General features: G+C 42.5%; 2 protein-coding genes across 12 annotated transcripts in view; both read left to right on the forward strand.

Annotated features, from left to right (window-relative positions):
* depdc5 (DEP domain containing 5, GATOR1 subcomplex subunit) overlaps positions 1 to 9,937 on the forward strand; it is a 45,303-nt gene extending 35,366 nt beyond the window's left edge. For 9 of the 10 annotated variants that reach the window (XR_015108906.1, XM_086175402.1, XM_086175406.1 and 6 more), the window contains 4 exons: positions 1,048 to 1,219; positions 1,299 to 1,359; positions 9,391 to 9,473; positions 9,550 to 9,937. Coding sequence is in view for 8 of the 10 variants with exons in the window: in XM_086175402.1 (XP_086031528.1) it covers positions 1,048 to 1,219; positions 1,299 to 1,359; positions 9,391 to 9,473; positions 9,550 to 9,848 (615 nt within the window). In the remaining 2 variants the exon portion in view is untranslated. Of the gene's footprint in view, positions 1 to 1,047; positions 1,220 to 1,298; positions 1,360 to 9,390; positions 9,475 to 9,549 lie in introns of those variants that run through there. The other variant, XR_015108905.1, reaches the window with a different exon arrangement.
* A 6,468-nt stretch (positions 9,938 to 16,405) lies between these two features.
* mrpl37 (mitochondrial ribosomal protein L37) lies at positions 16,406 to 27,300 on the forward strand. Of its 2 annotated transcripts, none has more exons than XM_086176242.1 (8): positions 16,406 to 16,857; positions 18,769 to 18,954; positions 19,336 to 19,451; positions 19,713 to 19,898; positions 20,160 to 20,314; positions 23,984 to 24,109; positions 24,974 to 25,048; positions 27,105 to 27,300. In XM_086176242.1, the coding sequence occupies exons 1-8, from the start codon at positions 16,544 to 16,546 to the stop codon at positions 27,180 to 27,182; spliced, it is 1,236 nt and encodes a 411-aa protein (XP_086032368.1). In that variant the 5' UTR covers positions 16,406 to 16,543; the 3' UTR covers positions 27,183 to 27,300. The 2 variants fall into 2 exon arrangements, with proteins under 2 accessions (XP_086032368.1, XP_086032367.1); XM_086176241.1 differs by having other exon boundaries at positions 16,411 to 16,904; positions 18,771 to 18,954.
* Positions 27,301 to 27,451: the final 151 nt, after the last annotated feature.

Genomic DNA, 27,451 nt, shown 5'->3' on the forward strand with positions numbered 1-27,451 from the left:
CGAGCACCAGGGTCTTGAACTTTATGCGGGCGGCTACCGGGAGCCAGTGAAGGGACATAAGAAGGGGTGTTGTGTGGGACAATTTGGGACGGTTGAACACCAGGCGGGCTGCCGCTTTCTGAATAAGCTCCAGAGACCTGATGGTCACCGCTGGGGCACTAGCAAGGAGAGAGTCATTTAGGGACTGTTTTTGACAAACAAGCACACACACATTTATTGATAGATTTTTTGCTACTGATTGGCCATCTGAATCTCATGAGGAGTCGATATGATCAGATTGATGGTATCAATCCTTTACTTAACAAATCCTTTGTTAAGCTTGTTTCTGACTTTTGTTTATCCTTTTAATATTAATTTAGAAACGATAATAAATAATAAAATAAACAAATAACTCTATGAAAAAATACCCTATACATAGCTTATAAAAAATACCCAGCTCTAGGTAAGTGCCATACTCTTTCCATTTCTTAATGATTGATTAACTGAGCTGTGTGAGGCCCAATAAAACAGAAACCTTTTTATAGCCATTTCAAATCTCATACTTTTCAATTATCTTTTCTCTGAGTTGGAGTGTTCATTAATCTTCATGGTGCAATTGTAGCCGAAACACTGCTGAACCAGAGACTTGACCTTTCAGATATGTCTCACTGTTTCAGGTCTTTATATACTTTGATCACAGCTACACACAACAGCTACACTCAAGTGATCTCCATTTTACTAAATGTGATACTGTTGGCATCAACTTGCTGGACCCCTGTTGAATTAGGTCAGTTACTTTAAAGGGGTTGAATATCTATGCAAAAGCTTATTTTTTTGCTATATCTTTTATTCAACAATAATGTCTAAAAAGCTGTTTTCACTTTGACATTAAAGAGGCTTTTGTTGGCAAATTCTTATCAAAAGAATCAAATATATATTGACTATGGTTTCATTTATAAAAGGAACAAAAAGGGGAAAACATCCAAGGGGGGAGTGAATACTTTTTCTACACATTGTACAAACTTCTTATCTTATGAAATGTATAGAACTAAACAAGTTGTTTGTCAGGTTCAAGGGTGGCACAGGAAAGCAGCATCTTGTGGCTTCCTGTTGGTGCCTGTTCTGGAGATGCCTTTTGCCTTGACGTCATACCTGTATGGTGATCCACTTAGAGCCCAACTCTTCATTCCACTGAATATCCACTGCTTGCTGAAGAATGGCAGCGACAACCTATTTGACGGTACATATTTTGCATGCGTGTGTTAGTTTCACTTGTGCTCACTAGTCATAACTTAAAACTGTTTGTGTTCTTGTACTAGGTTTTGAGCTGGAGACCTACTGGGAAAGGATGCAGCTCTTCCAGGAAGCCATACTGTACAGGTGGTGGCTGTTTTTGCTCTTCAATATTAAGATTACTTGTGGGCTCACCACCCACAGGAGGTGCTAAGGGGGTCAGGTGCAGATTGAGCCGAGTAGTGGCCAAATTAGGGGACCATGTCGCTTCAGTCATCTGCCGCAGAAGCTGGCCGTAGAGACTTGGAATGTTATCTCTGGTTGGGAAGGAACCAGAGCTGGAATGTGGAGCCAATAGGATCCGGCTGGATATAATTGGACTTGCCTTGACACATGGCTTGGGCTCATGAAACCAGTCTCCTCAAAATCGATTGGACTCTTTTCTACTTTGGAGTTTCCCCCAGTGACAGGTGGGCAGGGTTTGGATCTGTTGTGTAGAACGAGGTGTTGATATCCCTTAATAAAAGCATACCTAAGGCACCGAGGAGACTCTGTGGGGTTCAAGTGAGCGATGGCTTCCTTTGGGTTGTCAAGTGAGCGCCCTTCTTCATGGATGTTTTGCTGATTGGCCCACGACATCTCCAGAGGGTCCCGCAGTGAATCCCAGAGTCCCAGGTTCACTCCCTAGATGCCATCAGCTCACTTAAAGGCCCAAGTTGGATCTTTTCTCTTCAACCACACCCACTGGCTCCCGTTATCAGCAGCCCTGGAGAGGAAGTGTAGAGGACTGCCTGTCTGTGGGCGTGTCCTTTTACTCCCATCTCTCTGAGTAGCCTCGATGTTGAGGTGTCTATGAAACCTCTGCAGCCTACTTCCACTGGACGAACCTTCTCTTTCCAGCCTTGTTGCCGAACATCTACAACGAGTTCAGCATATCTCAGCTTCTTCCGTATATAGGCCTCCTCCACTGCAGCCTCCCAGGACACCGTGAGCTCTATGATGTAGACGAGCCTTAGTGACGATGACCACAGAACGAGGTCTGGTCGCAGGTTGGTGGAATACGATTTCAGCAGGGAAGCAAAGTTTCTTGTCCAGGTCCGCCAGCAGCTTCCAGTCCTGTGCACTGCTAAGTTGCCCAAGGTCAGTTCTCATGGGGGCGGGGCTGGCTTGCCCCTCGCGCACAAATGGAGTTGCGTGCCATCAGGATGACGAGGGAGGAAGGGCGTTCATGCTCGTCTGGCGAGTTTCCAGCACGGCTGCAAGACACTTTAGTACCTGGTCGTGCTGCCAGGTATAATGGCCTTGGGTGAGGCTGGTCTTGCTTCCCACTAGGATGTGCTTCAGAGTTGCTGGACTTGAACATTGAAGGCATGTAGGGTCTTCCCCAAACCACTGGTTTAGATTTGCAGGAGAAGGCAGGACATCATAGGCTGCCCTGATGGTAAAGCTCGCCCTGAAGGCCTCTATCTCCCACAGATCTTTCCAGGAGATCTTCCGCTTGTCCACTCCCTCCCATATCATCCACTGCCCTTGATTCGCCTGTGACACAGCTTGTGCATGCCTTTCTGCTTCCTCTTCCCGGCAAACTTCCTGGGCCACCACCTTACGTCTCTGGGCTGGATTGGCTCTGCTCCAGGCTGGTGTACTGCCCCGAGCCCAAGTCTACTCCTCCCCCCCTGAACTCGACCCACGATGTCCCTGTGTCTGAAGGCTGCCTTTGCCTGTTCATTCGCAGCCAGTGGGATCCACTTCCTCCCAGTTGCCAGGATGGGGGGCGCTTGGGCTACGAATGGGCCGCTCGAATCCAATAGCATCATCTCCTGTCTGACTTTGGCGCACTTGTACTCCTCTGCCAGACTGGAAATGGGCAGGTGTAGCATCCCTTTGCAATAGAGCCCAGTGCTGCTGAAGCACCTGGGAAGGCCAAGCCACCTCCTTCCATATGAGTTGACCAGTCTCTCCAGCTTTTCTACCTTTGAGAGTTGAACTTCATATAGGGTTAGTGGCCACAGGAGGCGTGGGAGTAGTCCATACCGTATGCACCAGAGCTTCAGCTCTGTTCCTCAACTTAACACCTGTACGTTGGGGTTCAACCCAGTGGACAAGATGGTTGCTCTGGCTTCAGATTGGGGTTGGGCCCTGATTGTTGTTTGTGCCAAAGCACCAAACAGTAGTTCACATCCTCCAGTTTTTTTGGAGTCACTGGAGGGACTGGTCAAGAACAACCCCTCCAAATCTGAACCAGAGTGGTGCCCTTTGTACCAGGCAGAGTGCACATGTGTTGTAGGTGCAGTTCGTTGATTGACTTTGTAGTAATGTCATCGGACTGGCTGCATGTTTTGAATACTTGATTGAAGAGAGAGGACAGAGCTGCAATTGGTTGCTTATGTCACATTTCTGTCATGGTGTCTTTTTATTGGACCTCTGTAGGTTACTTGTTTTTATTCTGCAATCACTTGCACTTTTTGTTACCACCTGGTATTTTCATCAGTTTATGTATGTTGGGTGTTTGAAAAACACAGTTCTACTGTAACAATAGTCAAAGAAGATTTATCTGATCTTATCTGAAAAACTTGTGCCCAGAAGGAGTTTAGCGAGGCCATGGAGAACAACTTCAGATGGCTTCAAGGAGATTATGGGCTACCATCTGGCATGTCCGGAGAGGGGAAGGAGTGCACTGTCAACACTGTATATAATGGGGATGGTGTGCTGCTTACCTCAAATGCAGCCTCAGGGCAGCACTGGCCCGTGCCTCTCCAAGCCTGCCTTGGGGGGACACGGAGCAGTGTCTCCCTGTGCCGGTCCCAAGCCCGGATAAATGCAGAGGGTTGCGTCAGGAAGGGCATCCGGCGTAAAACTTTTGCCAAAACCAAATATGCGAGACAACCAAAACTATACCATACCGGATCGGTCGCGGACCGGGTTAACAACGACCGCCATTGGTACTGATGACCTACAGGGTACTAATGGAAATTGGGCTACTGTGGGTCGAAGAACAAGAACAAGAAGAAGAGGAGGAGTGCGTGTTCGGAAACAGAGAGAGAGGAGGAAAGGAAAGAGTCTGGGACTGAGAGTAGGGACTTTGAATATTGGGACTATGACAGGAAAAGGTAGAGAGTTGGTCGACATGATGCAGAGAAGGAAGGTGGATATACTGTGTGTCCAAGAGACCAGGTGGAAAGGTAGTAAGGCTAGAAGCTTAGGAGCAGGCTTTAAGTTGTACTATTATGGTACTGACAAGAAGAGAAATCGAGTAGGAGTTATCTTGAAGGAGGAGTTTGTTAGGAACGTCCTAGAGGTGAAAAGAATGTCAGATAGACTTATGAGTCTGAAACTGGAAATTGAAGGTGTGATGCTCAATGTTGTTAGCAGCTATGCCCCACAGGTGGGATGCGAATCTGAAGAGAAGGAGAAGTTCTGGAATGAGTTAGATGAAGTGATGCAGAATATTCCCAGAAATGAGAGAGTGGTCATTGGTGCAGACTTCAATGGACATGTTGGTGAAGGCAATAGAGGGGATGAAGAAGTGATGGGCAGATTTGGTATCCAGGATAGGAATGCAGAGGGACAGATGGTGGTAGATTTTGCAAAAAGGATGTAAATGGCTGTAGTGAACACCTTTTTCCAGAAAAAACAGGAACATAGGGTAACTTATAAAAGCGGAGGTAGGAGCACGCAGGTAGACTATATCTTGTATAGACGGGGTAATCTGAAAGAGATCAGTGACTGCAAAGTAGTTGTAGGTGAGAGTGTAGCCAGACAGCATAGGATGGTGGTCTGTAGGATGACTCTGGTGACAAGGAAGATGAAGAGGACAAAGGCAGAGCAGAGGACAAAATGGTGGAAGCTGAAAAGGGAGGAGTGTTGCATGGTTTTCAGGGAGGAGTTGAAAAAAGGGTCTGGGTGGTCAGGGTGAGCTTCCAGATGATTGGACAACAACAGCTAGTGTTATCAGGGAGACAGGTAGAAGAGTACTTGGTGTGTCATCTGGAAGGAAAGTAGATAAGGAGACTTGGTGGTGGAATGAGGAAGTGCAGGAGTGTATACAGAGAAAGCGGTTAGCGAAGAAGAAGTGGGATACTGAGAGGACTGAAGAGAACAGACAGGAGTTCAGGGAGATGCGGCGAAAGGTAAAGATAGAGGTAGCAAAGGCAAAACAAAGGGCTTATGATGACTTGTATGCTCGGTTGGATAGTAAGGAGGGTGAGAATGATCTATACAGGTTGGCGAAACAGAGAGATAAAGATGGAAAGGATGTAAAACAGGTCCGGGTGATTAAGGACAGAGAGGGAAATGTATTGACAGATGCTAGAAGAGTGACGGGAAGATGGAAAGAGTACTTTGAAGAGCTGATGAATGTGGAAAATGAAAGAGAGGCAAGGGTAGAAGAGGTGATTATTGTAGACCACAAAGTAGCAAAAATGAGTAAAAGTGAAGTGAGGAAGGCATTGAAGAGGATGAAGAGTGGAAAAGCAGTTGGTCCTGATGATATACCTGTGGAGGTGTGGAAGTGTCTAGGAGAGGCAGCAGTAGATTTCCTGACTAGATTATTCAACAGGATCTTAGAGAGTGAGAAGATGCCTGAAGAATGGAGACAAAGTGTGATGGTGCCTATTTTTAAGAATAAAGGGGATGTGCAGAATTGTGGCAACTACAGAGGGATAAAGTTGATGAGCCATACAATGAAGTTATGGGAAAGAGTAGTGGAAACTAGACTGAGAGCAGAAGTCAGCATTTGTGAACAGCAGTATGGCTTCATGCCTAGAAAGAGTACTACAGATGCAGTATTTGCGTTGAGAGTGCTAATAGAAAAGTACAGAGAAGGCTAGAGGGAGCTGCATTGCGTTTTCGTAGACCTAGAAAAAGCATATGACAGGGTTCCAAGAGAGGAGCTCTGGTATTGTATGAGGAAGTCTGGAGTGGCAGAGAAGTATGTTAGACTGGTGCAGGACATGTATGCCAGCTGTGAGACACTGGTACGGTGTACTGTAGGGGCAAAGTAACAGAGAAGTTCAAGGTGGAGGTGGGACTCCATCAGGGATCAGCTCTGAGCCCCTTCTTGTTCGCAATGATGATGGATAGGCTGACAGATGAGGTTAGACAGGAATCCCCATGGACCATGATGTTTGCGCATGACAATATGATCTGTAGTGAGAGCAGACAACAGGTAGAGGAAAATCTAGAGAGGTGGAGGTATGCTCTGGAGAGGAGAGGAATGAAAGTTAGTCGCAGCAAGACAGAATATATGTGTGTGAACGAGAGGAACTCGGGTGGAGCGGTGAGGCTACAGGGAGTGGAGATCAAGATGCTGGAGGATTTCAGGTACTTAGGGTCAACAGTCCAGAGCAACGGAGAGTGCGGAAAAGAGGTGAAGAGACGGGTCCAAGCAGGTTGGAATGGGTGGAGAAAAGTGTCAGGGGTACTATGTGATAGAAGACTATCGGCCAGAATAAAAGGAAAGGAGTACAAGACGGTGGTGAGACCAGCGATGATGTATGGACTAGAAACTGTTACAATGACCAAAAGACAGCAGGCAGAACTAGAGGTTACAGAGATGAAGATGTTGAGGTTCTCTTTGGGAGTGACCAGGATGGATAGGATCAGGAATGAGTCTATCAGAGGGACGGCACATGTTCGATGTTTTGGAGAGAAGGTCAGAGAAGACAGACTGAGATGGTTCGGTCATGTACAGAGAAGAGATAGTGAATATATTGGTAGACGGATGCTGGAATTGGAGCTGCCAGGCAATAGGTCTCGAGGAAGACCAAAGAGAAGATTTATGGACGTAGTGAGAGAGGATATGAAGGTAGCTGGTGTGAGAGAGGAAGATACAGAGAATAGGGTTAGATGGAGAAGGTTGACTCGCTGTGGCGACCCCTGACGGAAAAAGCCGGAAGAAGAAGAAGAAGAAGTGTGCTGCTTACCTCAAGACATCGTGACTTGGTAGAAGGAATACTTTGAAGACCACTTCGATCACACTGACATGTCTTCCAGTGAGGAAGCAGAGTCTGGGAACTTGGAGTTGGGCTACCCTATTTCTTGGGCTGAAGGTGCAGAGAGAGTTAAAAATTTTCTTGGTGGCAAGGCCAAGAGGGGGGATGAGATCTGCCCTGAGTCCCTCAAGGATCTGGATGTTGTGGGAACACCCTAGCTGACATGCTTCTGCAAAATCGCATTGACATTGGAGGCAGTGCCCCTGGAAGCGCAAGCTGGGGTGGTGATCACCCTCTTGAAAAAGGGGGATCAGAGGGTATGATCCAACTACTGGGGTGTGTATTCTAACTTCAGCTTCCCTTTGAAAGGTCTTTTTGGGGGTATTTTCGAGCAGGGTTCATTGAGTAGTCAAATCTTGGATCCAGGAGGAGCAATAAGTTTTCGTCCTGATCATGGAAGAGTGGACCAGCTCTATATCATTGGCAGGGTCCTTGAGGTTGCACTGGATTTTTCCCAACCAGTCTACATGAGAACTGGGGCCCAGGATATGGTCCATTCATTCTCTGTATGGCCAGTGCCGTAACCTGCAGTTATCAGCAGTTAGTCTGATTAGTTTCAGGCCAGGGTTGGATTTTGCCAGGGCAAGCCTTTCTCACCAATTATTTTCATAACCTTTATCAGACTGTCTGTAGCTATTAATTGCAACGGTTCACAATTGAATGTGAAGCAGCTTGAATGAAAATATGCACCTCTTAATCTGAGGACATGGTCCTTGGCTAGATGACGGTGGATAGCCCTCTCCAGGTCAGAGATGAGAGTCTACTCCAAGTGGAGGAGTTGAAATATTTCAGGGTTTTGTTCACGAGTGAGGGAAGAATGGAGCTGCAGCATCAGCAGTAATACCTACTCTGCCTCAACCCATCATGGGGAAGAAGAATCTGAGCCAAAAAGCAAAGCTCTTGATTTACTAGTCGATTTATATTCCCACCCTCTCCTGTGGTCAAGAGCTGTCAGTAGTGCAAAAGAACCATATCACAGATACAAGCAGTGGAGATAAGTTATGTCTGCAGGGTGTCAAGGTTCTCCCTCAGAGATAGGGTGAGAAAATTGGTCACCTGGAAGGGGCTCAGAGTAGAGCCATCTCTTCTTATTGTGAAGAGCCAGGTGAGATGGCCCGAGCATCTGGTCAGGATGCCTCGTGGATGCCTCCTTAATGAGATGTTCTGGGGTTGTCCAACCGGGAGGAGGTACTGTGTCTCGTCTGGCCCAGGACTGCCTTTGGATTCCCTTGGAAAAGGTGGAAGGAGTGGCTAGGGAGAGGGAAGTCTCGGCAACTCTGCTTCAGTTATTGCCCCTGTAACTCAACCCGAGATAAGCTCTAGAAGATGGGTGGATTGACTTTATAACTTAATGAAAAGGTTTATGTTAGCTAGCCATCTTAGTTAATCTGGCAAGCACAGATTTTATTTTATCTCTGCGAATGTATCTGCTTTCTTGCCTTTTCCCTTTACCCATTCAGATTTCAAAAGGATTAAGGAGCATAGAACCAGTTACCTTTATGCAATTAGACGCCATAGCAATTCTGTAGTAGGTTTGTCTGATGTAACATTAAGCATTCTGGGGATATTTTGAAAAACAGAAGATTGGTACCAGTAGCACAAAAGGCGAATGACTGAATTGTGTATTTATTAAAAAAACATAAATAAAAACACTGACAAGCTTTACTTACTTTAAAATTTTCAGTCACAGTTCTGCATCCTGCCTTGCTTTTCCCTGATTTTGGTTGTTCTATCTAGGTTTCCTTTGCTAATTGCTTATTGCTTCTTAGTAGCTTGATTGATGGTGTCATCAATTATGTCTATAGGCCAGTTGCTAAGGCTTGTTTACACATCAGTGTTCTGTTTCCAGTCACTGATTTCAAATAGTTCCATTTGCGGACCACAATATTTGAAACTATCACTGTGCACATGAGATTGCAGGAAACACCAGAAATGCAGTCATTTACATGCCAGGCCAGTAATTGACAACCTTGGTGTGTATGCCCATTTCAAAAGTGTAGCATTTTCCCCATCTAAATGGTGACAGTTATTTTTAAATCTGGAGGCTGCTTCAATATAGTTCAGTTTTCAGGTACCAGAAAAGTGAAGAGTGAAGAGTTCCATTTTCTTCTGATTCTGCCACTGACATCACATATTAGATATTACTTAATACTTAATATTTACTTAATAACTGTTCCTTTCATAGATTTGGCTTCATTCAAGACAAGTTTTCTGCCTCTAGTTTTAATTTTCCCTTGGACAACAAGCCACAGTATATTCATGTTACAGGTATGCCATTTCTCACAAAAACAAGTGACCATATTTTCTGGATATTGCTGCGTTTCACTCTTACTTTTTTTGTCAGGCACCGTGTTCCTGCAGCTACCATACTCAAAGAGAAAGTACTCAAGTGGGCAGCAACGGAGACGCAGGAATTCCACCTCCTCAAATAACCTGGGACCGTATAGTGTTGAGGAGCAAGCTGGCTACTATTGGGCCTACAACACTATGCTTACCAAAGCGTGGAGGACTGGAGTGCTGGGTGATGAGAGGCTCGGTGAACGGTTGCTCAGAGACTTCTCAGACTTCTGCTCTAACAAGGACAGTAGGCTGCTGAACTTCTGGCGTAGTTGTCAGGAAAAGTTGAATACCAGTGCTCCCTAACTGATCCAGCATTTTGATTAACTCAGTAGTTTGAGAAGCTATTCTGTATTTTCCCAATCAAAACAATGTTATAAACGTATTAAATGAAATAATTATTTTCTGTTTCATTGTGTCATCTGGCAGTATTTCAATGAAAGTATATATGAATAAAAAAGATTTCTTAAAGCAGGGAAAGATTTCCTGAAAGCTGAGAAATGTTCCAGATAATAAATGATATATTGTAATATGCCTTAGATTATCCTATCCCATCTTTTTCTTTTGGCTGCTACCTTCACAGGCACCACAGTGCATCATCTTCCATCATCAAACTTTATTTTCTGCATCCTCTTCTCACCAACTAACTTCATGTCCTCTTACTATATCCATATATCTTCTCTTTGGTTTTCCTCTAGGCCTCCTGTTTGGCAGTTCCGACTAGCAACCTTCGAGCAATGTATTCACTATCCCTCCTATGCACATGTCCAAAACATTTGCAGTTTGGCCTCTATTAACTTCAAAACTTTTAACGTGGTGTCTCTCTGATGGTCTCAATCCTCATCTTATCCATCCTCGTCACTCGTAAAGAGAACCTTAAGATTTTCATCTCTGCTTCCTCCAGCTCTGTTCCTGTCTTTTGTTCAATGGTCCTGTTTCTAATCCATAAAGCATTGCTGGTCTTACCACTGTCTTGTACATCTTTCATTCTTGCTAATATTCTTGTACATTACCCCTAACACTTTTATCCCTTCCTGTTCCAACCTGCTTGAATGTGTTTCTTCATGTCTTTTCCATACTCCTTAGCCTGTACTGTTGACCTAAGGTACTTAAAATCCTCCACCTTTTTATCCCTTCTCCCTGTAATTTCGCCATCCGCCATTCACACATTCTGTACTGTTGCTAACCTTCATTCCTTTCCTTTCCAGGGCATACCTCCACCTCTCTAGATTTTCTTCCACTTGCCCCTGCAGTCATTACATCAGCAAACATTTTTAATGGATATACTTGTCCAGCTTCATCTGTCAGCCTCTCTCACTATTGCAAACAATAATGGGCTCAGAGCTGATCCCTAATAAAATTCTACCTCCAGCTCTGTCATACCTATGGTACACCTCACCATGGTCTCACAGCTCATATACATGTCCTGCACCGCTCTAGCAATGTCTACCGTTCTAGTTTTCCACATACAGTTTCATAGGTCCTCTCTTGGCCCCCTGCTTTTATATTATTGGGATCAACTGCCTTTCAACTCTAGCTCCCTCAATGCTCTCCTCACTTTACCTTTACTAATCTCTGCCACTTTGTGGTCCACAATGTTTATTTCTTCTTCTCTTTGTTCTCTCTCACATCTTGTTAATCACTACACTTTCCAGCTTTCAATTCGATTTCTGGCACCTGTCAATACATTTCCCTCTCATCCTTGACCACCTGAACCTTGATGCACACCTGTCTCATCTCTATCTCTCTCTTTCCAACCTGTATTACTCAGTCTCTCACTCCTTACTGTCCAGCACAGCATACAAGTCATTATCCTCCCTCTGTGTCGCTTTTACAACCTCTACCTTCACCTTCCGCTCCATCTCCCCTTCCCCCTTTGTCACTCATGGATATATCCATTGGTGGCTGAAAGAACAGCCTCAGCTAATTATCCTTAGTTCATATTTTCCTCTGAGGGCATTCAGATGTTTAGTCAGTACAAACCAGAGGGTTCTTGACAGGAAACAGGATTACCTCAAGGACAGCACCAAATGTTTGTTGTATAGATTATCCAAATTCTCAAGATTTTGTCAAGTCTACCGTTTAGATTTCAGATTTCCACCATTTATACCATTTCTTTGATAAGTCATTTTATTTTATCACCCTCATTGAAGAGAATGAGGAATGGAAAGGCAGTGGGTCCTGATGATATACCTGTGGAGGTGTGGAAGTGTCGAGGAAAGGCAGCGGTGGAGTTTCTGACTAGATTATCCAACAGGATCTTAGAGAGTGAGAAGATGCCTGAAGAATGGAGATGAAGTGTGATGGTGCCCATTTTCAAGAATAAGGGGGATGTGCAAAATTGCGGCAACTATATAAAGTTGATGAGCCATACAATGAAATTAAGTGAAAGAGTAGTGGAAACTAGACGGAGAGCAGAAGTCAGCATTTGTGAACAGCAGTATGGCTTCATGCTACCGATGCAGTATTTACTTTGAGAATGCAAATAGAGAAGTAGAGAGGGCCAGAGGGAGCTGCATTGTGTTTTTGTAGACCAAGAAAAAGCATATGATAAGAGTGCCAAGAGAGGAACTCTGGTATTGTATGAGGAAATCAGGAGTGGCTGAGAAGTATGCTAGACTGGTGCAGGACATGTATGCTAGCCGTAAGACAGTAGTGCGGTGTGCTGTAGGGGTAACAGCGAAGGTCAAGGTGGGACTCCATCAGGGATCAGCCCCTTCTTGTTAGCAGTAGTGATGGAAAGGCTGGCAGATGAGGTTAGACAGGAAGGGCTCAGTACAGTACAGCACAGAGCAGTAGAGAGTGTGGAAAAGAAGAGGTGAAGAGATGGGTTCAAGCAGGTTGGAATAGGTGGAAAAAAGTGTCGGGTACTTTGTGATAGAAGACTATTAGCCAGAATGAAAGGAAAAGTACAAGACAGCGGTGAGACCAGCGATGCTGTATGGACTAGAAACAATTACAATGACGAAAAGACAGGAAGCAGAGCTGAAGGTCTCATAGATGAAGATGTTAAGGAGGATACAGAGAATAGGGTTAGATGGAGATGGTTGATTCGCTGTGGCGAAATCCGAAAGGAGAAGAAGACCCTCAAAGGCACCCTGCTGTTAAAACAATGACAATATTCATTATATGATGGAAGCATAGTAGCATATTGACCAAAAAATTAATGGTGGTTCTATGTGGTTAAGTCATGTTGATTGTTCATGTGTTTGATTTGAGTCTAGATGGTACAGCACCACGTGAATTTACACTAGCTCTCTCAACAACATGACAGATACAGGTAGCCTTTTAATAATGTGCGTATATTACTTGTTCCTCTTGATTACTTTGTGAGAATGTGCTGGTGGCAAGGTAATACAGTCCACGTAATCTTCTATTGGCCATTCTTCATCTTCAGTGTAACTCACAGAAGTGAATAGCAATGGAGCCCTGTGTCACTCATAAGCAGTGCTCTAATGTCCCAAGATTATATTCTATCAAATAATGCACCTTATGAATGATCTATTAACAAATTTCACCAACAGCAACACTTAAATACACCTGCTGAGGCCTACCTTTTCTCAACAAAAGATGATAGGGAACAAATATTATTCTCTGATCTGCTGTTGTGATGTCTTTGATATTCTGCATGTTGGATGAGGTCTGAAGAATCACAAAATAACAATTTACACTAGTACATTGTACCACCTAGTACCACCTAATTGCCACAGGAAGTGACATTTAGCAACGTCTTATGTTCTAGTTGGATAGATATGTATTTACAAAAGACATAAATTGAAAATACAGGACTGTCTCAGAAAATTAGAATATTGTGATAAAGTTCTTTATCTTCTGTAATGCAATTTAAAAAAAACAAAAAATACTTTTTCATGATATTCTAATATTGTAAGCCATAATCCGCAATATTAAAATAATAAAAGGCTTGCAATATTTCAGTTGATTTGTAATGAATCCAGAATTAATTACATTTTTGTTTTTGAGAACTGGATGAGTGTTTATTATATCGTTGATAAATGCCAGGGTAGCTATTTCCAGTGATTTGCCATAAACTAGAAACAGCTTATCTTCGACAACAGTTCTACATGTTGAACAGCATGTTGAACAGCATGTTGAACAGCATGTTGAACAGCTTCTTCCTGCGTAGTGGATGATAAAGATTTATTTAAATAATAATAGTGTTGAAATCAGAGCGGTATTCAGAACAATTTAATAATTCCTGTGGGGAAATTCATTCTCTGCAACTAACCCATCATGGATGAACCATGAGCTGTAGGGTGCCATCCACCAGCAGAGCAGTTGGGGTTCAGTGTTTTGCTCAACAGCACCTCAGCATATTAGAAGGAGCTGGGAATTGAATCAGGACTGTTCAGTTCCAAAGATGATTGCGCTACTGCCTGCGACACAGTATGTTCCCTGACTGGGAATCAAAACCAGGCTGCAGCAGTGAGAACGCCAAATCCTAACCACTAGACCACGAGGGACAAGACTTTCTGATTTGACATATAGAGTGTACCAGCAAGGTGTTTTACAAGTGTCCTCTGTAAAGTTAGATCTGTTACTAAGTTTGATGAAACATTGGGTTAATACAGTGTCAATGAAGTGTTGTATGGTAGCTATATTGCTCCAAAGCAGATTAACTGAAATGTAATTGTAAATCCATGGTCTTCACTCATTGTTGCTTTCCTCACCTTGTGGTTTCAAAGCACTCTATTACATTTACCCAATCACACACACACACACACACACACTGGGATCAACACTGCTACCATTCAGGGCCCTAGCCTGACCAACAGGAGCAGAGTTTATTGCTGAAGGACACTTCAGCATGGAGACTGGAGGAGCCAGTAAAAGAACTACCAACCTTCGGATTGGGTGGAAGCCCGCTCTCCCAACTGAGCCACCATCACCCCTGATATCATGTAGATTTATTTCAAGTAACCAAAAAAACATTCAGTAATGTTTAATTTCTTTTATCTATCGATGTATTTGACATAACTGAACTGAAGAGTGAAGAAGATTCCCTTTATCTTTCTTAAGAAAACCCCGAAATGTCATCTTAACAGTGGAAAAATGGCAACCCTATACTGCAATGGAAATTGAGAATAAGGCTGGGATCTTGAGGAGGCAAAGGTTGGAACTAGAGGCCAGGCAGGACACTGCTGTGAGGTCTAGGCCGGCACGGAGGGGAAAATGGTCATTGGCTCTGGGGAAGGAGCAAAGACAGCAAAGGGAGCACAAGAGAGAGGACGTACAAAGCACAAGGCGACTACGCCGAGGGAACTCCAAGGGGAAAGCACAAAGCTGTGTGGGGGAGGAGCAATAACAACAATTACATCAAGATTAAAAAGTACACCATATACACAACTACAATATAGTAGATATGAACACTCAATTGCAAGAAAATTGTGTTTTATTTATTTAATTAAATATGCAAAATTATGTGTTTTGAATATCAAGGTGTTTTGACGTGGGGGGCATACAATATTCCATACCAGTTTTCTTTCAGTTGTTCCCTTCAGGGGCTACCGCAGTGATTCATCTCCCTCCATCTAACTGTCTTCTCAATATCCTCTTCTCGCACTAACTAACTTTATGTCCTCCTCTTGGCAGTGACGTGCTGTGAGGTTCATGGCTGGTGAGTTACTGACGTCATCACTGTCAGATTTACAAACATATGAACCCTACAGAGTAGCTTATTCACCATTTTGTTGACAGCAGTTGATGTGTTTTGTTTAAAATATCATATCAGCAATCTTTACATATACAAACTGTAGCATAGAAAAAAGCATGTTAAAAAAAAACCTTATTATTATAAATGAAGTCCATGCACCGTTCCTTCTGAAGCATCAATAACTTGCTTGTAGATGTCTTCATTATCTTTCTTCAGTTTTAAAGTCTCTCTGTCTCAATGGAAATCACTGCCAGTGAAGACAGTCGTCCTTGATCGGTCCTGTTCCGACTGTATGTTTTGAGTCTTTTCAGTGCTGAGAATGACCGCTCTACCGATGCTGTCGTAGCCGGAACAGTGACCACCTGCCGGAGCAACTTTGTCCCGTCAGGAACAGTTTGAATGAGTTCCTTCTTGGCCAAAAAGTTGAGAAGCTGCCCAGGAGATTTACATTCATCCCTCACCATTTGTGAGCTATACAGCCTGATGAGATCAGCAAAAAAATAGTTGGATGGCTGCACTTGACTTGCTAACTGTTTACTTTAGCTTGCTACTGCTAATTCTATTATGCTGTGTCCAAGTAGTAAGAAGGATCCCTGGGATCAGCAGTGCCCCCTACCATGAGGCAACGTCACTGCCTGCCTCAATTAATGTCTCGTCGCAGTCGTTTTATCATTACAAGAAGCACGAGAAACATGCTACAGTTGTTGACAAAAAAACATTAGACACATCAGCTAAACTATGGAAATTTAGTTCATAAATTAGAAGTGTTTTTTAATAGTGACATCCACAGAGACAGTACATAGCATGCCAGCACAGTTAGCAGAATCATTGTGCAATCCATAGTGGTCTCAGCTGGTTGCCGCATCATCACATGTCTCTTCTTCATATTTGAATGGTATATGTGAATTTTTTTAGTGATTTTGAAAAAAAAAAAACTAAAAATGGTGAAGCTATGTGGAAAATAACTTCAGAGTACAAATCACTGGATAAATTCGACCATTTAATTTATTTTTTCATTTTGCATATTTTTCTTTCCTTGATGACAGGTGAAGCCCGGCCTCCCATGCCTCTACTGATTGCACGTCACTGCCTCTTGGTTACCTGGCAGTCCCTGATCTCAGCAGCCCTCTACCGATATGAAGACTATGATGTACATATCCGCCACACCAGTTGGTGGCGGTAATACACCAAAGAGTGCTAAGTTCCAGTGCAGTTGAAAATATTCAAAATGTCTGCGCCCGTCTAGATTTAATACCACGTAGTGCCAGTTTTAAGACCGATTTCGACAGAAATTAGGAGGATCAGATACATTTCTCAACATACTGATCACATGTTGCAGTCTTTGAATTTCGCCTCGTCTATGTATTCTAACAAATTTTTCGTGTGTGACATGCCGTGGTTACGCTGTCTCGGCGAAAGAGGCCGTCTGAACGTCCGAAGACACTTCAGCATGACTGGCAAAGTTCCTATGGCGCAAACCCCGCCGAAGAGAGTGGTTATCCCTGGACTGGATACCGTCACGTACGCGGAGAGGATGCACTATGTGCCGGGTCTCATGAAGTCCGTGTACGCTCCATGGGAACGAGCATACCAAGACGCAAGCCACTATAGGTCTCCCCCGGCTCGTCAGATGGCTCCGTACAAAGATAAGCCGTGTTACGTTTATAATCCCAGGACAAATGCACTGGAAGGTATTGTGTCACAGCCAATAACACATAAAAAATGCAAATGCGGAAATGACTAAAGCTGTGACTTAGTAACTTGCTTATTCGTCTGGACACGAACTAATAGCAAGCTGGAAATAAGGGGGAAATGACGTGAAACGAGCGTAACATCCTCTCGAATAACCAAGCTAGAAATGTATAATTATCACGTACAAGAAACTGGGGACTTTTTTACGTATTCTTGAAAAAATGTATTTTTTAAGGATGTTACACAAAGTTTGTAGATATATTTCAAATAATTTATTTTGACAAACAATAATAACTAGGGAGCACAGTACTTTGTCGGAATTGACCACGAGATGTTGTGGTGAAGGAGATGCGCAGAGGGTTTGTCTGCGTGACTTTTGCGTATTCTCGCCGTGTTTGCGAGCGTTTCCTCCCATAATCTCCCCCATTCAAAGTGCAGGCTGCGGGTTAATTAATTGCAATTCTAAATGAGTCAACCAGCACGATCCCATTGTCCTGTGATTGACTGGACCTGTGATTGAGAGACGACAGACTCCTGCCCTATGACAATTGAGAAGAAGGATCCATCAACCCTTCGAACCCAGAATGCGGGAAAATTGGTAGAAATAATAACAGTGAAGCTATTGGAAATGACGATAGGGCATATACGAAATTAAAAGTCAAACTTTTTTAAAAAGACGACATGTTAATTTTCAGAGGATGCACTTTTGCCTCAAAGCATGAAGGACCTGATTTGCGTCCCGCAGGTGGCCTTTTTGTGTGGAGTTTACATATTCTCCCCCTGTCTGTGTGGATTTCCTCCTAGTTGTCTGGTTTCCTTACACAGACCAAAAAACATGCAGGGTTAATTTGAAAATAATGTGAATGAGAGAGCAGAGGCTTGGTAACTGGTCCAGGGCGTGAGCCGCCTCACATCCAGCTAGATAGCTGAAACAGGCTCCAGTGTCCTGGGACCCCAAGTGCAGAATAAGCTGTAAGAGATGGATGAATGTTCATTTTGTTCTTAAATATGAAGATAACATTGTAAGGCATGATTTTGTATACCTCCTTTTGTTCATTGGCTGATATTACAGCTAAGGCTGCATTTACACAATGTTCATATTGTTATTTCAAGGCTTGTTTCTGGTTTCTCTTTTTAGATATCTGCTTGTCTTAGCCCTCTCTGCAGTGTGTAGAAGAAACTGATTGCTGAATCCCTTTGAATAATGATCTGTCAACTTGTTATAATCCATAGTAAAGAAACCGATCAAATTGTGCATTTATGTTTCTTGAAAGTTTTTAATTTGAAGTAGCAACATAAACTACCCTAGCACTCATCAGTGACATTTTAATTTGAATTGATTTTAATAAAAATTGCCATTATATTCTACTTTTTGTATTGATAAGAAGATGAATTCATGCCTTAACAAACCAAAAACAACAACTATATTCACTTTGAGGAGTTGTCAAACTATCTGACACTCACTGCGGACAACAAAGTAGTAATTTTAATTACACAGGGAAACATATTTCCTTAATGTCCTAAAAATAATAAACACTGAATCCTTTCAGTTGGTTTCAACATTTAATGGAGACTGACACAATTATGAAATTTTCTAATCACTAGAACCCAGAACCCAAGAATGAGCTCCTGTCCTGTCCTATTGTCCTGTACTGTCCAGTGCCTGACCTATTGACACTAATGCTCACTTTTCTGTTTTTAAAGCATGTAAATTTCGTCATTTGTACTGCAATTCAGTTTATAGACAATACAACAAACATTTAAATAGAAGTGACTTTCATTTTCATGCTGTGTTTAGAATTAAGGAGTAAAGGTCTATAAATCTACAGATCTACAGCTATAGGTTTCTCCCCTCTCCCCAACAGGAGTGCGTCAGGCTTTGTGGTTGACGAAAAGTCACTTAATATCTGGTCTGCCCCCTCAACTTGACTCACTGGCAAAGAGCCCAGTCTGCCATTTACCAGATAAGGATGAACGTGTGCAGCTTGCTATCAAACATGCCCGCTTCTGGGACACAAGAGGGGAGCGTCCTAGCCAAGGCAACTTCTGGTATGTGTTAAACTATTCACTATACCATAATATGTGTGTGTGTGTGTGTGTGTGTGTGTGTGTGTGTGTGTGTGTGTGTGTGTGTGTGTGTGTGTGTGTGTGTTTGAATAGTATGTATAGTGGGGTGCTTTTCCCCACTCTACATAATAACAATTGGTACTATGTAAAAGCCAGAAAAATTGAATATTGCTTTCAGAAAACAGATTGTGGAAGCACAGTTCCACATCTTCTAAGCCAATCTACACGGATTTGAACCTAATTATACTTTTGAACATGGTAGAAAAGATAAGAATACTCATCATGTGTCAGTGAAAATCTGAGTGAACCTGCTAAAGGACTAAATGTATAACATTTGTTGAGTGACAACTATATTGTCTTCAGTAACACACTGCTCTTGAACCTGCTGAATCTCTGTGTGACGCTGGAATCCAGCCATTCATCCGTCAGACGCAGACTCTTTGCAGAGAAGTACTCACTTGTAGCATCATGGAAAAGAGGTATAATCACCCCTCCTCTGTGACCTAAGGTGAAGGGCATAATTAAGCTTATCACACTGTATGATTGTCCTTTTATATGGTTAAAAAATAATTTTGTTCACAAGACAGTTATATACCAAAGGTATAACCATGCAAATTGAAGGATATGAGGTGGAATTTGAGATTGGTTGAAAAAGAAATTGAAGGAAAGATACCCAGTGTTGGACAGATTGATAATTGCTTGTATACCTGAAAACATTTCCGCTGTGTGTTGGTGATCAGGGGACGACCTATTTCAAGTTAGAGGTCAAAATGGTATATTGCTCTCCAGCATGGACCTGCCCCCAGAAGTTTATGGGAAAAAGGAAGTTTTGACAACAGCAAATCATATTTTAGAACCCTTCTATCCTGTCTCCCCAACCATTGACTTACAGAAAGTACATGTATACAACAAGGAGAACTGCACAGGTGAGCGAATTTCATCTACAAAACTTTCTTTTATCCACAGAGGTCAAATTACTAGGTTTTACATAATTGGCCAGATGAAATGCAAATTTCATGGATTAACATCTGGTAGATTTAGAGGTTAACTACAAATGTGTTACTCAAAAATACCTCTTTTGAATCAAACACACAAATCTCTCAGCCTTTCACTACATATTTTACAAATATTGACAAATATGAAAATAGTTGGATGATGAACTAATAAAGTCTTTTGTGTACAATCAGGTTTCACCCATGACTATGCTTACCCCCATGCGCATTCCCTGTATTTCTTGGAGGGAATCGACTCAAATAATAGACTTGGCCCAGACCAGTTCAAAGCCAAGATGATCATGTTCGCCTTTGGAAATGCTCTGGCACGAGCACAAACACTGTTTGGGGTGAGTATACTGAACACTGAACAAAGAGTTCATGGTTGAAGGCAGTGGTTGCTTTTTAGATCTCCCCTTTGAATAAAAGAAACAAGTAAACAAAAAAAAACTTTTTCAATAAAAAGACACAAAACATGAACCAGGACTTGTGTGTAGCTAAACAGTGATTAACCAGCTATTATTATTAATTCACCAAAGATATTGTCTAAAATTGTGCTTAAGAAGGGGAACACAACACAGACCATTGCTTGTTGGGCTGACCAAACTGACCTGTATACAAGAACAACAGAGCAGCAGTAAAAATATGAATAACTAAAGTTAAACAATGTAGTGAGCACTACCTCACATGTCTTCCACATAGTACAGCCATCCACATACTGTAGAACAGGGGTCCCCAAACTTTTTCCTGCGAGGGCTAAATTACTTTTCCCTTCTCTGACGGGGGGCCAGGCCAGTTTGTAACAAAAAGTGACGATCGCAGAGGTGTCTAAACGTAAATATTTATTGTTTTCCAGAAAGCCACACCTAACCAGAAATTCACCCTTTCTGGGATCTTGACAGGAAAAAAAAATCTGAAAATAAATAATAACATTATTAATGAAACAAATAACACTATTTTTGAAATAAATAATGACCAAATAACCCCTTTTAGGTTTTTCACAGATAAAAAGAACAAGGAGCATTAACTTTCTTGTAGACACATATGTTTGCAGCTCTCTCATATCAAATTCACTTTGAAAACCAGAAAGCAAACAGGCTATGAAACGGAACTGATACCAACACCTACCAAGTTAAATACACCTACCAGGTTATTTAACCTGGTAGGTGTTTTTACCCTGCATTTACCCTGCATTTTACCCTGCATTTTAGCCGTTATTCTTTGTGATTTGACAGGGGTGTGTCCAGGACTTTTTTTTTGAGGGAGGGGTTTCAGATGAGGCACCGACTGCAGAGGGGTGGAATAGAATGTTACGGTCTATGCATGTACAATACAAGTCACTATGACGTGGCCAGAATTTAAAAAAAATCAGAAAGCATCTTTGGTATTGTTCAGGGGCTGGACAAAATGTGGCAGCGGGCTGTATCCAGCCTCTGGACCATAGTTTGGGGACCACTGCTGTAAAAGAAAAAAAGACCTTTATTCGTCACATTCAGTTCTACATAGAGCACATCATCAGTGGAATTTGCTCACTGCCTTTTACCCATCATGGATGAACCAGGAGCAGAAGGCAGCCACTGAACATCAGCAGCCAGTATTCTGCTCACCAATATTTCACCAGGCTAGGAGGAATCGGGAATTGATCTAAGAATATTCAGTTACAAGGACATCTGCCATAATCCCCTGGGCTACGCCCCTACTATCTTTCCTGTCTGTAACTGATTGAACAAACACAATTCTGAAGCTCTATTTTACACTGTTATCCAAGTGACAGAATACTTTGGCCATTACACACAAATTATTCATTCACCACTGGGGTGGGCAATTATTCTTTCCATGATGCCATCTTTCTCTCAGAAAGAGAAAATATTATGGATGCCATAAGGCTGAACTCAATTCTGCATAATATTAATTGTATTTCAGTAAATAACATTGTTTTGACAAGCTGTCAAGAGTATATGTCATAGTTAAGCGATGGCAAAGTGAGTTTTCCTTACAAAAAATGTCATTATTGAATCAAATTTCCCAAAACAATGGTAAACAATATGAACGTTTTCACCATTTGTGACTCATATTAATGAACATTTTCAGTCCCATTCACTCAAATGCATTTCGAGTTTCATTTACTGTTGGAAAGAGGTTCTTAGCATTCTCAAGACATTCAAATTTTTCTTTCTAGTCCAAATATTAAGAAAAATATATCATATTGAACTGTCACTTAATATCACTGAACTGTGATTTTGAGAAAAAGGCTTCCAAAGAAAGTGTCCCAGTTAACTGCTAGTTGGTGCCTTTACATGCCAACATTTGTAGTCTAACAAACTCATTTGGTGTTTTTAAAACTGACTCGCACAACACATGTTGGTGTAACATACAATGCAAAAATACCAGTTTCTGATCCGCGTCGATTTCAGTAACTTTATCTTGCATAAGTTTCAAAAGTCCGAAATTTTTTCCGGCAAGATTTGGACAATCAGCCATTGTGACACGTGCCAAACAGTCCCATTTAAGTCCCAGTGTACCTATACACTCGCTCTCCTCCGTGGATAGATCATTCCCTGTCGTCCCATTCCTTTCATTGACTGCATTGCCTCCAGCTCCTCCGTAATCTTGAAGTGTTATTCCGCGGACAAATATGAGTAACTGGGCAGTGTTGTGGACATCACAGCTCTCGTCCAAAGCTAAGGAGAAAAAGGGAAACTTTCCACTTCACGTTAAAGCTGAAGCTCCAGATTCCCTGCAATGTCCTCAATCCCTCTAGTCACGGTTCGCCTGGACTGCAGGACTTGCTCAAATGCAGCTTTTTTTTTCAGGGCATGTGTTTGGGGATATTTCAGGGGATATGTTTGTGAAAGAGTGCACCAAGCAATCTGACAAGCTCCCCTTCTGAGAACGGCTGACTGTTTTTAGCAATTTTGTGGGATATCACAAAGCTGGTCTTGGCTGCTGCATCCCTGGATATGTGAAGCTTGGTAAAAAAGCCTTGCTGCTTTTGCAGCAGAGCTAGCAAAGCATCGGATGTCCCCGCCCTTGCAGCGTCAGTCAAGTTTTTCTATTTCTCCGTGTGTTTCATCTTGTAATGCCGACTCACATTGGAGTCCTTAAACACTGTGATCTGCTCCCTGCATGCTGAACACATGGCTTTACTTCTCACTTCAGTAAATAAATACTTGGCTGTCCAATTTTTGTTGAAAACCGTGCATTCAACACTTACCTGTCCTTTTTTAGCGGACATTTTGAGGGCTAAAGTAGTCTTGTGACAAGGATCCAATCATGTGCACGTCTTGATATATGTTTTGCGTCATTATGCACATGAATAAAAAACTACTTCAAAATAAAAGCAATGCAGCTTTAGTCCATGCAAGAGGTAAAGTTAGAAAATATGTTTATTTTGTAATTTCCAATTCGCCTTATGTGGCCAGTTAGAGTCAACGAAAGGGCCATATGTAGCCAGGGGGCTGTACAATGGCCAGGTCTGATTTACCAGAACATTAATCTATTAATGATGCAGACTTCAATCAGCTACTGGGTGGCCTGGCGCGGAGGCTTAGAGCGGTCGTCCTTGGAACTGACCATTCCTGGTTTGATTCCCGTTTCCTCCCAGCCTCTCAAAGTGTTGAGTGAAACACTGAACCCCGAACTGCTCCCCTGGCTCCCCTTAGCTGCCTACTGTTCATCGTGCATCCATGATGGGTTAAATGCTGTGGTCAAACTTTGCTGATGTTGCTCTATGTATAACTGTATATGACATTAAAGGCTTTTCTTCTTTGTATAACTATTACTGACAGTTTATTTCTGAGACAGACAACGTCATACAAAGACAATTTCATATTCAGCAGAGTGAGCTAATAGTACAACTCTTAAGTTATTTTGTGTAAACTGGGTTCCCCTTCTAATTCTGTGTATGTATGTATGTATGTATGTATGTATGTATGTATGTATGTATGTATGTGTGTGTGTGTGCGTGCGTGCGTGCGTGCGTGCGTGTGTGTGTTTGTTTGTTTATTGGTGTGTGTCAGACTCAGCATATACTGGAGCAGCCCATTACTATTCGAGCAGTGGGGACCAATGGTAGAGTTTTTCAGTTTATGGTATTCCAGCTCAACACTACAGAGCTCTCGAGAGATGATGGCATCAAGAACCAGGTATTCAATCCTCATCCACAGCATGGAATCTGAAGTGCTATGTGAACATGATTGTCATGGGTTACAATTATCAGGATGTAGGATATTAAAGTTGAAATCCAAATTTTGAAGGTTCAGTTTGAGATTAAAAGTTATAAGAAGGATGAAATAAAGATTTAACAACAAATAACATAATCATCAGAAAGAGTAACTAATAATAAAGTTGTTGACGAGAGTTGCAAGAAAGACCCTCTCTTCATAGACTAACAGACAAAACAAAAGATTACCAACAGTAATCCAAAGTATGTCTTATGACCTGATTTTATTAGTATGCATCACTGTTCTATATTTCCTGTCAACTCCTGCAGGTGATGATTCATGTTAATTTTAACCGTTAATGCTGTAAAAGTGAAGCCTTTTCATGGACTAACTGTATAATCAAGATGAACAGTTCTGGAGAACCTGTATCCCATGGAAGACCAGAAGTGTCTTGACAGCTGTATAAAGTCTGTCAAAGGTTGACTAATTCCATTTGAGTAGTTGTGTGTGTTGAGCAAGAGAGGCAATTATCTATCCTTTAGGTGTTGCAAACAAAAAGTGGGGGAGAGCTTGAAATGTGTGGGAAAGCATGTACCAGATATCAACCAATGTTTCTTCAGGACCCTGTATAAAAATCAACTTATTCTTATCCTTAATTATTATTGTTTTTTGTAAAATAACTCATTCGCGTTTTTTTCAAATTAACATGACAGATAATATTTAAACTCCTCACCAATCTGTTACAGACTTTAAATAACACAATCCAAATCTGTTTCAGGTTTTGAACTTCAGAAAGCTCTTTATGATCTGTTTGATTCATTGTTTTTATGATATTGTCACTTGCAGGTGTGGCTGGATGAAGATGTAGAGCTGTATGATTTTGCAAAAGTCAAACCTCTGATTAAGAAGAAACAAGTAAAGGTAAAAATCTTGGTGGTGGGGAGGCCAAGAATGACAAATTATGATGGTTTTTGAAAAGAAAAGTAACTGAATGTAATTTGGATGTAAATTTGGCATGCTACATCATGTTTGCTTTGAGAGGTATCTGGACATTGAATCAGGGTATGAAAAAAGTCATTTACATGCTTTGACAATCTGTGAAAATTGAGTCCAATCCTCACTGGAAAGAACATGAACTTACTTCCGACACAGTGGATCAAGCTCTGACACCAGACGTACAGGGACAAAATGGGCTGTATCAGTGGGTCTACTACCCCATACTCCTGGAGTATCCCCCACCGGGAAGAACATAAACTTACTTCCGTCCCAGTGGATCAAGCTCTGACACCAGACGTACAGGGATAAAATTGGCTGCATCAGTGGGTCTACTACCCCATACTCCTGGAGTATAGCCCACAGGACTTCCTGAGGGACACTGTAGAGTACCTTCTCCAAGTCCACAAAGCACATATAGATAATTGTTGATCCCATGCACCCTGCTCAGGGTGTGGATCTGATCCATTTTTCCGCAACCAGGACAAAAACCATGTGGCACAGAATTTGAGTTTCAACTAGCTAATGGATCCTCCTCTTGAGAACCTCTGAATAGACCTTACAAGGGAGTCTGAGAGGTGTGATCCACGAGCTGGGAGCTGTCACTGCAAAATTTCATTGTGCCTACACAATGACAATTAAAACTCGTGATTCTTGAATCTTAAAGTGATGATGCTGAGGCATGTCAATCAAGGCAGACCCACAACTTTTGGAGCCTTGAGGAACTCAGAGCGGATCTTATCCTCCCTCAGGGCTCTGCCATCATGGAGCTTTTTAAGCATCTCTGTGACTTAAGCACCAGAGATAGGAGAACCCACCTGAGTCCTCAGACTAACAGACACAACTTACAATGAGGAGGCAGAGTGAGGATGTTTTCAAACTGCCAACCCCTAGCTTCCTGAGTTGAGGTCAGCAAAGCATCTTCCCCCCCTATACACAGTTCACTGCTTCCCACTCCTGAGCTGCGGGATGGTTGACTACAATCTCCTTAAAGCCATCCAGAATTCATTCTCCATTGTCTTCCCAAATATTGTCCATGCTTGAATTTCTGTCTTTGTGACCACCAAAGTTACATTCTGCTCTGCCTGTCATTACCTTTCAGCTCCCTCCCCAAAAAGTCAAAAGTCCTTCATTTTGATGCCATCCAGATTTATCTCCATGATAGGCTGCAACTGCCTTACAGCCAGAGCTCCAGTTGGCTGCCTTAACAATAGAGACATGGAATATGGCCATCTTGAACTCAGTGTCCCCTGATCCCCCTGGAGCGTTGTCATCCAGAGGTGGGAATCGAGGTTCCCTCTGACAGGGGACTCTGCCAGACATTTCTCACAAATGTTTGGGCCTGCCATGCCTCACAGGTATGACCATGTCCTGGTGGTGATCAGTTGGAAGTCCTGACCTTTTTTTTCCAAGACCTGCGACTGCAAGTCTGATACATGTCCACAAAGTCAGTCCCTGAACTGTGGTTCAATTGAAGGGCCTATCCTCCCAATCAAGCTTTCTAGTTGTCACTGTTATTGCCTATGTGAGCATTGAAACCCCCCAGCAGCATGGGCAGAGTGCTGTATAGCAACCCCCCCTCCCCTCCGGACTCCAGAAAAGGTGTGTATTCTGAGCTGCTCTGCTGAACTGAACCTGTTTCCCTACCCAGAGGCAGAGGGAAGATACCCTTGTTTCCCCTGGGGTGAACCTGAACTTACAGCCAGAGGACAATAAGTTTGCTCACAATCACTTAGCTACTTTCACTGGGGAAAACTAAAAGTAGTGCAATTCCTGGAACGCAAGCTTTGCTTTTAAGCAAGCTCAGCTTTATCTAGCCAGAACCTCTCAGCCTCTTGCACCAGCTCAGACTCTTTCCCCTGCAGAGGACACTCTGGCAAGGGAAAGAGTCTGAGCAATGTCCCCTATATCTGATGATATTGGGGACATTGGCTATGTTAACATGCTCTAGATATTTTATAACATGAAACAATGTTCACTGCAGGTTCCAGCTGGACTGGCAGGATATAAGCCTGAGACATTCAGGCGGTTCCTGGCACTATACCTACATGGAGCTGTGTAAGGACCCGCCCCAATCCATTTTTGTGTGATCCAGTCGACATTTTTATTTATTTCTGCTGATAATAAATTGGTGTGTCTGTTCAAAAAGCCAGTGAAATAAAACTGAACACTTCCAATCATTTGCATCAGGTGTCATTGAAGAAGGAAAACAATATAACTTCACCATGTTCAATTTTTCCCTATGGGGAAATTCGTTCTCTACAATTAACCCATCATGGATGAACCATGAGCACGCCTACTGACATGCTGCTGACCAATGCCAGGGGGACA

The sequence above is a fragment of the Fistularia commersonii genome, chromosome 28 (genome assembly GCF_037954325.1).
Source record: "Fistularia commersonii isolate RoL2024-O1a breed Wild chromosome 28, RoL_Fcom_v1.0, whole genome shotgun sequence".
Lineage (NCBI taxonomy): Eukaryota > Metazoa > Chordata > Actinopteri > Syngnathiformes > Fistulariidae > Fistularia > Fistularia commersonii.

Bases quoted from the DNA above. Each gene is read 5' to 3' on its own strand.
- mrpl37 (XM_086176241.1), top strand. From the start codon at position 16,544: ATGTTGCAGTCTTTGAATTTCGCCTCGTCTATGTATTCTAACAAATTT. The intron at 16,905-18,770 runs GTATTGTGTCAC...TCTCCCCAACAG, and splicing joins CAGGACAAATGCACTGGAAG to GAGTGCGTCAGGCTTTGTGG. The intron at 20,315-23,983 runs GTGAGTATACTG...GGTGTGTGTCAG, and splicing joins GAGCACAAACACTGTTTGGG to ACTCAGCATATACTGGAGCA.